The 12,166-nt window shown below is 43.4% G+C and overlaps 1 protein-coding gene across 1 annotated transcript; it reads right to left on the bottom strand.

Moving 5' to 3' along the window:
* Window positions 1-7,640: 7,640 nt before the first annotated feature.
* On the bottom strand, window positions 7,641-11,883 carry nt5m (5',3'-nucleotidase, mitochondrial). The gene is made up of 5 exons (XM_029706329.1): window positions 11,073-11,883; window positions 10,487-10,587; window positions 9,650-9,710; window positions 9,424-9,538; window positions 7,641-9,240 (listed from the first exon to the last, which is right to left on the bottom strand). Exons 1-5 carry the CDS (start codon window positions 11,340-11,342, stop codon window positions 9,101-9,103), a joined length of 687 nt encoding a protein of 228 aa, XP_029562189.1. The 5' UTR covers window positions 11,343-11,883; the 3' UTR covers window positions 7,641-9,100.
* Between the last annotated feature and the right edge of the window lie 283 nt (window positions 11,884-12,166).

Genomic DNA, 12,166 nt, shown 5'->3' with positions numbered 1-12,166 from the left:
ATGATCATGAGAACGGTGAGGAATCAGCCCAGAACTACACGGGAGGATCTTGTCAATGATCTCAAGGCAGCTGGGACCATAGTCACCAAGAAAACAATTGGTAACACACTACGCCGTGAAGGACTGAAATCCTGCAGCGCCCGCAAGGTCCCCCTGCTCAAGAATACATATACATGCCCGTCTGAAGTTTGCCAATGAACATCTGAATGATTCAGAGGACAACTGGTGAAAGTGTTGTGGTCAGATGAGACCAAAATCGCCGTGTTTGGAGGAGGAGGAGGAATGCTGCCTATGACCCCAAGAACACCATCTACACCGTCAAACATGGAGGTGGAAACATTATGCTTTGGGGGTGTTTTTCTGCTAAGGGGACAGGACAACTTCACCGCATCAAAGGGACGATGGACGGGGCCATGTACCGTCAAATCTTGGGTGAGAACCTCCTTCCCTCAGCCAGGGCATTGAAAATGGGTCGTGGATGGGTATTCCAGCATGACAATGACCCAAAACACACGGCCAAGGCAACAAAGGAGTGGCTCAAGAAGAAGCACATTAAGGTCCTGGAGTGGCCTAGCCAGTCTCCAGACCTTAATCCCATAGAAAATATGTGGAGGGAGCTGAAGGTTCGAGTTGCCAAAGATCAGCCTCAAAACCTTAATGACTTGGAGAAGATCTGCAAAGAGGAGTGGGACAAAATCCCTCCTGAGATATGTGCAAACCTGGTGGCCAACTACAAGAAACGTCTGACCTCTGTGATTGCCAACAAGGGTTTTGCCACCAAGTACTAAGTCATGTTTTGCAGAGGGGTCAAATACTTATTTCCCTCATTAAAATGCAAATCATTTTATAACATTTTTGACATGCGTTTATCTGGATTTTTTTTGTTGTTATTCTGTCTCTCACTGTTCATATAAACCTACCATTAAAATTATAGACTGATCATTTCTTTGTAAGTGGGCAAATGTACAAAATCAGCAGGGGATCAAATACTTCCCCCCCCACTGTAGGTAGGTAGGTAGGTAGGTAGGTAGGTAGGTAGGTAGGTAATGAGAACAGTAGGACAGGCAGGTAGGTCAAGTTAACAGTAGGCCAGGCAGGTAGGTAAAGAAAACAGTAGGTCAAGTTAACAGTAGGCCAGGCAGGTAGATAAAGTGCACAGTAGAGGCCAGGTAGTTAGGTAAAGAGAACAGTAGTCCAGGTAGTTAGGTAAAGAGAACAGTAGGCCAGGTAGGTAGGTAGGTAGGTAGGTAGGTAGGTAGGTAGGTAGGTAGGTAGGTAGGTAAAGAGAAAGTAGGCCAAGTAGGTAGGTAGGTAGGTAGGTAGGTAGGTAGGTAAAGAGAACAGTAGGCCAAGTAGGTATGGTAGGTAGGTAGGTAGGTAGGTAGGTAGGTAGGTAGGTAAAGAGAACAGTAGACCAGGTAGGTAGACAGACAGGCAGGCAGGCAGACAGGCAGGCAGGCAGGCAGGCAGGCAGGCAAAGAGAACTTAGGCCAGGTAGGTAGGTAAGTAGGTAGGTAAAGAGAACAGTAGGCCAGGTAGGTAGGTAGGTAGGTAGGTAGGTAGGTAGGTAGGTAGGTAGGTAGGTAGGTAGGTAGGTAGGTAAAGAGAACAGTAGACCAGGTAGGTCAGAACAGTAAGAGCACCTAACTCAGCTGTTTACACTATCATCTAAGACAACACACAACACGGGTCTGGAAGCAGGAAGTCGCAGGCAGGATCATCACAACTCTTTCATGTTCCATTTCATTTCAGCAGTCATGGAGACATTTTCCCGCTTTTACCCAAATCATAATTAAAGCACATTATCATTACAATAAAGACTTCATTGGAAAAACCGATACGATACCTTGCAATTTGTGACGACCAAAGTACAGCACTTCACCGGTGAGCCAGTCAGTGCTGGGAAGCACACTGTCTCAACGACAGACGGAACGACAGACGGATGGCTCCCTTCCTTTATGAAGCGCATAGACAGAGTGGAAAAAGACAAATAGAAAGATGGTGAGGAACTGAACATCAGTTTAGAGGGAGCCCAGAGGTTGGCTGTATGCTGTACCTTGGTTGTTTACTTATCAGTGCTCTGTCTCTATCACTATGCCTGTTTTTTCAGCTTGTTTTCCAGTGTTTGTGAGTGACTGGACAATGTGCTTTTTCCACAAAAGGTTCCATCTCATAATTGAGATCGACTTAATCACAGCAGAGCTTTACTCTTTATCCACAGAGAGACACAGTGTTAACTCAGTGGCCTTTATTGTCCGACCTGAGATTGGGAGTTCAATCCCCGGCCGAGTCATACCAAAGACTGTAAAATTGGTACCTGATGCGTCTCTGCTTGGCACTCAGCATTAAAGAGATAGATTGGGGGTAAGGCACTGCGTTAGACTAGCATCCTGTCCACGGGGTGTACTTACAGATCAAGCTGCCTCATGCTACAGAAACAGGACAGGTTCCTGCTCCTATAAGCCATTCCGGCTCGCTCATGCAAGGCTACATATTTACAGAGACAGATAAAACACAGTCCCATCAACCCATCATAGGAAACACAGAGTCCTGGTCGCTGGAATGTCCTCCATTATAGTTCCATTCTGTGTTCTTGCCAGAACATCATTACGTAGAATCCTCAGTCTGTATTTTAAAGCCCCAGTGGGAGTGCTCAGGCCTCTGACGCATATGGCCTCTGCAGACCCAGGGCCGCTATAGTCACCACAAAGCATTGACCAGGGGCCAGCTAGGGGCTCGTTGTCTGCATTTCTTGCTTCAAATCTGGCCTGTCTTCCTTTTAGGAAAATGTCACTGTGGTGGTGGCTCCTTCTATGGGTGGCTAACAGGTGTACAAAACATTAGGAATATCTGCTTCCCTATTTCATGACATAGACTGACCAGGTGTATCCAGGTGAAAGCTATAATCCCTTATTGATGTCACTTGTTGTCTTATTGATGTCACTCCCCAGGTGCTCTCATTTGTTGACTTCTGTAACCGTAAAAGCCTTGGTTTCATGCATGTTAACATTAGAAGCCTACTCCCTAAGTTTGTTTTACTCACTGCTTTAGCACACTCTGCCAACCAGGATGTCTTAGCCGTGTCTGAATCCTGGCTTAGGAAAACCACCAAAAACCCTGAAATCTCCATCGCTAACCATAACATTTTCCACCAAGATAGAACTGCCAAAGGGGGCGGTGTTGCGATCTACTGCAAAGATAGTCTGCAGAGTTCTGTATTACTATCCAAGTCTGTACCCAAACAATTCGAGCTTCTATTTCGAAAAATTCACCTTTCCAGAAACAAGTCTCTCACTGTTGCCGCTTGCTATAGACCTCCCTCTGCCCCCAGCTGTGCCCTCGATATCATATGTGAATTGACTGCCCCCCATCTATCTTCTGAGCTCGTGCTACTAGGTAACCTAAACTGGGATATGCTTAACACCCCGGCCATCCTACAATCTAAGCTTAATGCCCTCAATCTCACACAAATTATCAATGAACCTACCAGGTACAACCCCAAATCCGTAAACACGGGCACCCTCATAGATGTTATCCCAACTAACTCACCCTCCAAATACACCTCTGCTGTTTTCAATCAAGATCTCAGCGATCACTGCCTCATTGCCTGCATCCGTAATGGGTCTGCTACCAAACGACCACCCCTCATCACTGTCAAACGCTCCCTAAAACACTTCTGCGAGCAGGCCTTTCTAACGACCTGGCCGGGGTATCCTGGAATGACATTGACCTCATCCCGTCAGTAGATGATGCCTGGCTATTCTTTAAAAGTGCCTTCCTCACCATCTTAAATAAGCATGCCCCATTCAAAAAATGTAGAACTAGGAATAGATATAGTCCTTGGTTCCCTCCAGACCTGTCTGCCCTTGACCAGCACAAAAACATCCTGTGGTGTTCTGCATTAGCATCGAATAGACCCCGTGATATGCAACTTTTCAGGGAAGTTAGGAACAAATATACACAGGCAGTTAGGAAAGCTAAGGCTAGCTTTTTCAAACAAAAATTTGCATCCTGTAGTACTAACTCAAAAATGTTCTGGGACCCTAAAGTCCATGGAGAATAAGAGCACCTCCTCCCAGCTGCCCACTGCTCTGAGGCTAGGAAACACTGTTACCACCGATAAATCCACTATAATTGAGAATTTCAATAAGCATTTCTCTACGGCTCGCCATGCTTTCCACCTGGCTACCCCTACCCCGGTCAACTGCCCGGCACCCTCCACAGCAAACCGCCAAAGCCCCCACCATTTCTCCTTCACACAAATCCAGATAGCTGATGTTCTGAAAGAGCTGCAAAATCAGCCGAGCTAGACAATCTGGACGCTCTCTTTCTAAAATTATCTGCCAAAATTGTTGCAACCCCTATTACTAGCCTGTTCAACCTCCCTTTCGTATCGTCTGAGATTCCCAAAGATTGGAAAGCTGCCGCGGTCATCCCCTTCTTCAAAGGGGGTGACACTCTAGACCCAAACTGCTACAGACCTATATCTATCCTACCCTGTCTTTCTAAGGTCTTCGAAAGCCAAGTTAACAAAACAGATTACCGACCATTTCGAATTCCACCGTACCTTCTCCGCTATGCAATCTGGTTTCAGAGCTGGTCATGGGTGCACCTCAGCCACGCTCAAGGTCCTAAACGACGTCATAACCGCCATCGATAAGAGACATTACTGTGCAGCCATATTCATCGACCTGGCCAAGGCTTTCGACTCTTGTCAATCACCACATTCTTATTGGCAGACTCGACAGCCTTGGTTTCTCAAATGATTGCCTCGCCTGGTTTACCAACTACTTCTCTGATAGAGTTCAGTGTGTCAAATCGGAGGGCCTGTTGTCCGGACCTCTGGCAGTCTCTATGGGGGTGCCACAGGGTTCAATTCTCGGGCCGATTCTCTTGCTGCGGGTGATTCTCTGATCCACCTCTACGCAGACGACACCATTCTGTATACTTCTGGCCCCTCTTTGGACACTGTGTTAACTAACCTCCAGACGAGCTTCAATGCCATACAACTCTCCTTCCGTGGCCTCCAACTGCTCTTAAACGCAAGTAAAACTAAATGCATGCTATTCAATCGATCACTGCCCGCACCTGCTCACCCGTCCATCCTCACTACTCTGGACGGCTCTGACTTAGAATACGTGGACAACTACAAATACCTAGATGTCTGGTTAGACTGTAACTCTCCTTCCAGACTCACATTAAACATCTCCAATCCAAAATTAAATCTAGAATCGGCTTCCTATATTGCAACAAAGCATCCTTCACTCATGCTGCCAAACATACCCTCTTAAAACTGACCATTCTACCGATCCTCGACTTCGGTGATGTCATCTATAAAATAGCCTCAAACACTCTACTCAACAAATTGGATGCAGTCTATCACAGTGCCATCCGTTTTGTCACCAAAGCCCCATACACTACCCACCATTGCGACCTGTACGTTCTCGTTGGTTGGCCCTCGCTTCATACTCGTCGCCAAACTCACTGGCTACAGGTTATCTACAAGTCTCTTCTAGGTAAAGCCCCGCCTTATCTCAGCTCACTGGTCACCATAGCAGCACCCACTCGTAGCACACGCTCCAGCAGGTATATCTCACTGGTCACCCCCAAAGCCAATTCCTCCTTTGGTCGTCTTTCCTTCCAGTTCTCTGCTACCAATGACTGGAACGAACTGCAAAAATCTCTGAAGCTGGAGACTCATATCTCCCTCACTAGCTTTAAGCACCAGCTGTCAGAGCAGCTCACAGATCACTGTACCTGTACATAGCCCATCTGTAAACAGCCCATCTATCTACCTACCTCATCCCCATACTGTATTTATTTATTTATCTTGCTCCTTTGCACCCCAGTATCCCTACTTGCACATTAATCTTCTGCACATCTACCATTCCAGTGTTTAATTGCTATATTGTAATTACTTCGCCACCATGGCCTATTTATTGCCTTAACTCCCTTATCTTACCTCATTTGCACTCGCTGCATATAGACTTTTTGTTTTCTTTTGTTTATGTTTTGTTTATTCCATGTGTAACTCTGTGTTGTTGTATGTGTCAAATTGCTATGCTTTATCTTGGCCAGGTCGCAGTTGCAAATGAGAACTTGTTCTCAACTAGCCTACCTGGTTAAATAAAGGTGAAATAAAAATACATATATTTTTTTTTTAATCAATTTCGGTGTCGAGAGGAGGAGATAGGTTAAAGAAGGATTTTTAAGCCTTGAGACATGGATTGTGTATGTGTGCCATTCATAGTGTGAATGGGCAAGACAAAATATTTAAGTGCCTTTGAACGGGGTATGGTAGTAGGTGCCAGGCACACATGTTTGTATCAAGAACTGCAACACTGCTGGGTTTTTCACACTCAACAGTTTCCCGTGTGTATCAACAACGGTCTACCACCCACAGCACATCCAGCCAACTTGACACAACTGTGGGAAGCATTGCAGTCAACATGGGCCAGTAATACCCATCGGGCGGCGCACAATTCGCCCAGCATCATCCGGGTTAGGGTTTGGCTGGGGTAGGCCGTCATTGTAAATAAGAATTTGTCCTTAACTGACTTGCCTAGTTAAATAAAGGTTAAATAAAATAAATTATACATATAAAGTATTGAATATTGCTATTTTCAATATGTTGCATTCTTTATTCGATCTGTTAACGACAACATTTAGTATATTCTCTGTTCTCCAAAAAACACATTGACATAGATATCATCCAGCACCAAAGAAATGAGACATTCATTGACAAGATGCAGTGACAAGTGAACAGACTTTGTGAGATACAGTGGCTGACTGAGCAGTGGACACACATGGCTTAACCCTAACTCACCCCACAGACAGGGTCATCATCAGGGTAATCGCAACACTTAGGCTGTGTACGTACAGTATGTTCCAACAGTCTTGACAACATCTCCTTCCCTTCATGACAACTGTAAAGACACTTGGAAGGGTAAAAAAATCAATACAAGAGAATCCATGGCTTTTAAAATGTGATTAACATGAGAGATACGAGGAGAGGAAAGGAGGTGGCATTGGGACACATGAGGCTAGCTAATGAGGATACAACAGCATGCTGAAAGGGTTAGACTAAAACCAGTTAGAATCAGAGCCTTATAGAGTACCACAATATGAGTCATAATACCCATAAAACCTAAAACAGGAAAATGGTTCCAATAATTTCCCCACCATTTATTTGTCCCATAGGTGATTTTAGAAACACTTAAAATTAGGGCTGTGTTTCGTGTAGGCTTACCCTGGCGTGACATTTTGATAATTGTGAAAATCTCTCTAGGACAAGGTAATTTTTAAATCAATATATTCGCCTATATTTACCCCCCCAAAATGGAAATGCTAATTAGCTGCTAAACTGGCTATAATAAAGAACAACAAATGCCAAGATGATCTGGACGAGACTGCCGAATCGAGGCTAAGGTAAGAATCTCTGGATTTACTATCTTATGTTAGCTAAATGTAGTAAATAATAAATAGGCTACATTTCTTTAAATGGACAATTCTGTGAACTGTCTTGTGCAAGTTTTAAATTGACACATTACCTGTTAGCAAAGGTATCAGTTAGAGATGACATGCAGGAGCTTGGAGGGATTTGTAGTTTTGAATGATGTCTACTTTGATGCTAATTAGGATTTTTGAATCAGAGTAAATAGAGCCGAGTATATTGAAAGAAGTCACCTTGTACAAGAGAGATATACATGTCTATCAAAACGTCACGCCAAGGTAAGCCTACACGAAACAACCCTTATTTTAAGCGTTTCTAAAATCCACTTTGGGAAAAATGTATGGTCAAAAAACAATTGGAACCATTTCCCTGTTTGACCGCTAGGTTTTATGGGTATTATGACACCTCCATTGTGGGCTTCTACATACGTCAGGCCAGAGCCAGCTATGCCCTCTATGTGAATCACTGGGGTAAGATATACTCACAATAGGTGAACTAGCAATGAACAACATTAGCACCAATTTCAACTGTTTTGAAACATTTTACAAAAGGCTAGAGACATTCAGCTAGGTGTAAGTATAACTTCTTCACTGGACCACTTTGTGAACACTCTCCACGGAGTCAGCAGAAAGTGGATGTTTCTGGTTTTCAGGGATACAGTATTTTCAACCAAACTTCCGTTTCCCCTGAAAAACGAAGGGGAGTCCGCTCAGGTGTCTTGCCTGCTACGTTAGGTTGCTTTGTGAATATACTTTAAGGCCTGTAAAGACACTTATGAAGAGAAATACATTTGTTTTGATGGAAGAGCTTGACCATATTCACAGCAGAGTGTATTGGATACTTTGAGGTGTAATATGTAATGAGCTTTTTTTCAGTCAACCATTTTCTTGTCTCAAACAATAAGACACATAAGACTAATGCAAATCGGTTACGTAATGTTAAAATTTGAAATAAAATAGGAAGGTTTAGCATGTCTTTATAATACATTTGATATATAATTTATATATTTTTTAAAAATAAAGTATATTCACTTTTTCTAAATCTGTGTTTTAAATCTGTAGACATTATGTTTATATCATGCAACCTAGTCATATCTGTCATTCTCAATATTTGCCTGTGGATTGGTGGATGCTTTAAAACACTTTAAAAAATCTACCTAAACTAAGTTGAGAAAAAAATATACAGGCTACAATTTGATCCATGTTGGCACAATGTTGAAACACAACATTTACAAAATGGAGTCACTCCTATACAGCACATGTGAAACAAAACTGTATAGCCCTCTGGCCAATGTCCTGGTCAACATACAAACAAAATATGTAGAAGGAACAACTAATAGTCTTATACAACTATAAAGAGTGAGTCAAAACAGTAAACTCTGCATTTACTCTCTACTCAATATTGTTGCTGGTCTTTCACTGCAATCATTTTCAGTATTTCTACCTCATGCTTCAGTCGATGTGTGCCCCCTAGTGGTCAAACAGATTCATATTCTCTGACATTGGCTAAATAAGGTACAGTAGGACCCTAAACTTCAAGTTGGAGATTGACTGTAGTGTATTAGTGGAGGTATTCACCCTTTGTACCCCAATACAGTGTAGGTAATCAGGGTGGAGAAGGGGAAGTTGATGTGTGTATGAGGGGGGCTCAGAGCCTCTTGCCCTCCAGGATGCCCCTCCAGTCATCTGCCCAGGAGAGCAGGCGCCGGTGGCTGGAGCTGGGAAGTATGTGCTTGTTGTGGCAGGCAGTAAATAGGATGTGCTCCCAGCTTGGGTTAGGCTCTACACCTGCAACAGAGGCACATCACAAAGGTCATGTAACGCTTGTAGATGAATCGAACAGTCAAATACTAACTACCGAAAATACCTATATGTATGACACTAGCATGCATATGGCACCATCATATAAATACATGCACATATATTTACACGCGCACAGTTTTCAAGCTTTGCTATAAACACTTGACTCACCGAGGATGTCTGGCTTGTCATCTATGAGGACGTCCCCAGTCACCACAGTCTTGTCTCTGGTTAGGATGATCTGGTCCAAGAAATCATAGCCCAGGTGCTTCTCTATCCAGGCATACTGAACACATAACAGGGAGAGCGCAAAGACCAGAAATATTGTTAGAAAGAGGTACCACAACCACCACTCTGCCTCCAGCCTAAAGGATTACTGTCTTGACTCCGAGCTTACCTTCTCATATGGGCAGTGTATATAATGTTTTATAGGGCTGGTGCAAATAAAGACATCTGTGCTGGAAAACAGAGAAGAACACAACAGGGTTAATTTGTTTTCAAAGTAAATTTTCTACAACATACCGCTCTTGAAAGGTGAGCAAAGGGGATGTCCTAACATGTGGATATAGGCTAGTATTGGAACAGAGTTACTGTGAATGTACTGTTTCATGGTGAGGGCATTTGCTTGAGGTTAACTACTATATGGTTGTTGACATAAGGTCGGCCAAAATGAAACACTAAAGCTAAAGTTCCCTCTATAAAGACAGCGTGGTCCTCTGTAGCTGTTGGTAGAGCATGGCACTTGCAACAACCAAGATAGTGGGTTCGATTCCTGGGATCACTCATACATAAAATGCACGCATGGATGACTAAGTCGCTTTGGAGAAAAGCATCTGTCTGTTATTGTGCTATTAACATGATGACATTTTAACACAGCAAATGCATACAGCAGAGCACACCATGACATAACAGTTCCCTTCCTGAGAGGATTACCATCCTACTCTAGGATCACCTGCCCGCCTCCTCCACCTTATTTGTTTAACATGACCCATAGAATATAGCCTAACAGGTGACGACTAAATGGAAAATAGTCTCTAGGTGAGGGTCAAAACATTGTAAAGCACTTTGGGAACACAAACAAAACAGCAATTCCTTCTCTTTGAACACCTGACTCAATACAGCTGACTCACCGGGGCAAGTGTCTTTGAAATAAATGTGAGTATTTTAAGAATATTTCGTAAGCTATGGTATTGTTCAGATATGGTTTGAATGACCATATATGGTTCAAACTTACTTCTCCATCTTAGCCATCTCCTTGACGGCCTGCACTCCTCCAGGAAGGGGCTCCAGCTCTATAAAGAAGTCCTTTGACTCCCAAATGCTGATGGCCTTCTCCTACAGTCAATATAGCCTCTGCTTATCATCCACAGACTTTTACAGATTGTGTGTTTGTTAATTCATGGCAGACACAGAGGACCTAGATGCATGGCATACTTTAATACTCTGCCTGGCATTATACAATAAAAGGGATATGGGAGACATATTTATCAAGTGCATGCTTGCTATGACTATACTGTGGAAATAGAGCACTGTCTGGAGAAACTGGGGTTGCATTATAAAGCAGAAATTAAAGCACTTTGTCGAGCCACCATGTGAGTAGGGGTTAACTCTGCACAAGGACTTTCTTATAAATCAGATCTGTGTGTGACTGGCATTTACAGAATTCAATGTAATGACAGCTGCTGCTCTTGCAACCTTTTGAACATGCAGGGGACTTCTGATGCAAATGAATGAGCGACATAACGCCACAGACTATACAGACAATGAATGTATGGTTATTTCCTGTTTTCAGACAGAATGCACAGTTCGGAACGACTTACACACAGGTCACTCCTCAAGTTCCCATACTGAGACGACACCCAGAATCCTCGTCTGTCCTCCAGGGTGATGTACGGTTCATTGGGGTACCTGGCCCGGTATTTCTTCAGGAATCCCCCTTCGAAGTCTGCAATGACGCCATCCATGTCCACCAGGACCCGAAGTCTCTTACCAGAGGATGAAGACATCTTCGCGGAAATACACTTGAACTGGTCATGGAGTAAGATCCTCCCTCTGTCGCGTAACGTTACTATCTTAGGCAGTAATGACATGATTTACTTGCCTCGCTGATTTCTGTCGGTGATCGAACGATGGCTTCAAGACTCACGAAGCCCGAGATAAGTATTCGAAAGTCCAGAAGAGAAAAGTGTTTTTTCTAATACTGATAGGGTGCCATGTAAACAAAAAATATTTTGGGACGTTGCTAATGTAACTAACTATTTGACACTGTCAGCTATTTATTTAAGGTTTCAACCTTTATTGCAATTGGGCAGGCTTTGGCACTTGTGCTGCATAGCTTTAGCCAGCAAGCTAGCTAACGTTAGCACTACTGGTAAATTGATTAGCGCACAGGGTCAAATTTGACCAATGCCTTTCAGCACTGTATTTGGACTTGTTTACGACTCTTATCAGTATGGACTGATTCTACAGCAGTTAATGTCGCGTCTCACAACCATTGTCAGCCGCACAGCAGCTGTGAAATTTGGTCCAAATACTCTTAGAAGTGTCGCCTACTGTACAAAATCCTGCAGTCAAAGACAATGTCGTGAAACAAGATTACGCACGTGTCCTACGTTTCTCAGTGGGGTTTAAAAAGGCAAACTTGTACCATGGAGTGTGAACTGGAAAACATCTACAACATTTAACTTTTTACATCAAAAGAAGCTGAGCATGCATGCAACAGAGGGAGAAAAATAACAGGGAAGGGCGGAATCAGTCAGATTCAGAGTGTTTAATCGTCACATGTACAGGGTTTGCAGGTGTGATTGCAGAGTACAGTGAACATCTTAGGTGCCGAGTTCCAACATGCAAGACTAAGTGGAATAAAATAATGTAAATTGCAATAAAAACAACAATAGAAATAGCACTATATACA

This window comes from Salmo trutta, chromosome 2 (genome assembly GCF_901001165.1).
Source record: "Salmo trutta chromosome 2, fSalTru1.1, whole genome shotgun sequence".
Lineage (NCBI taxonomy): Eukaryota > Metazoa > Chordata > Actinopteri > Salmoniformes > Salmonidae > Salmo > Salmo trutta.
Note: the sequence above shows the minus strand (reverse complement) of the source record. Positions and strands in the feature narration are given on the sequence as shown.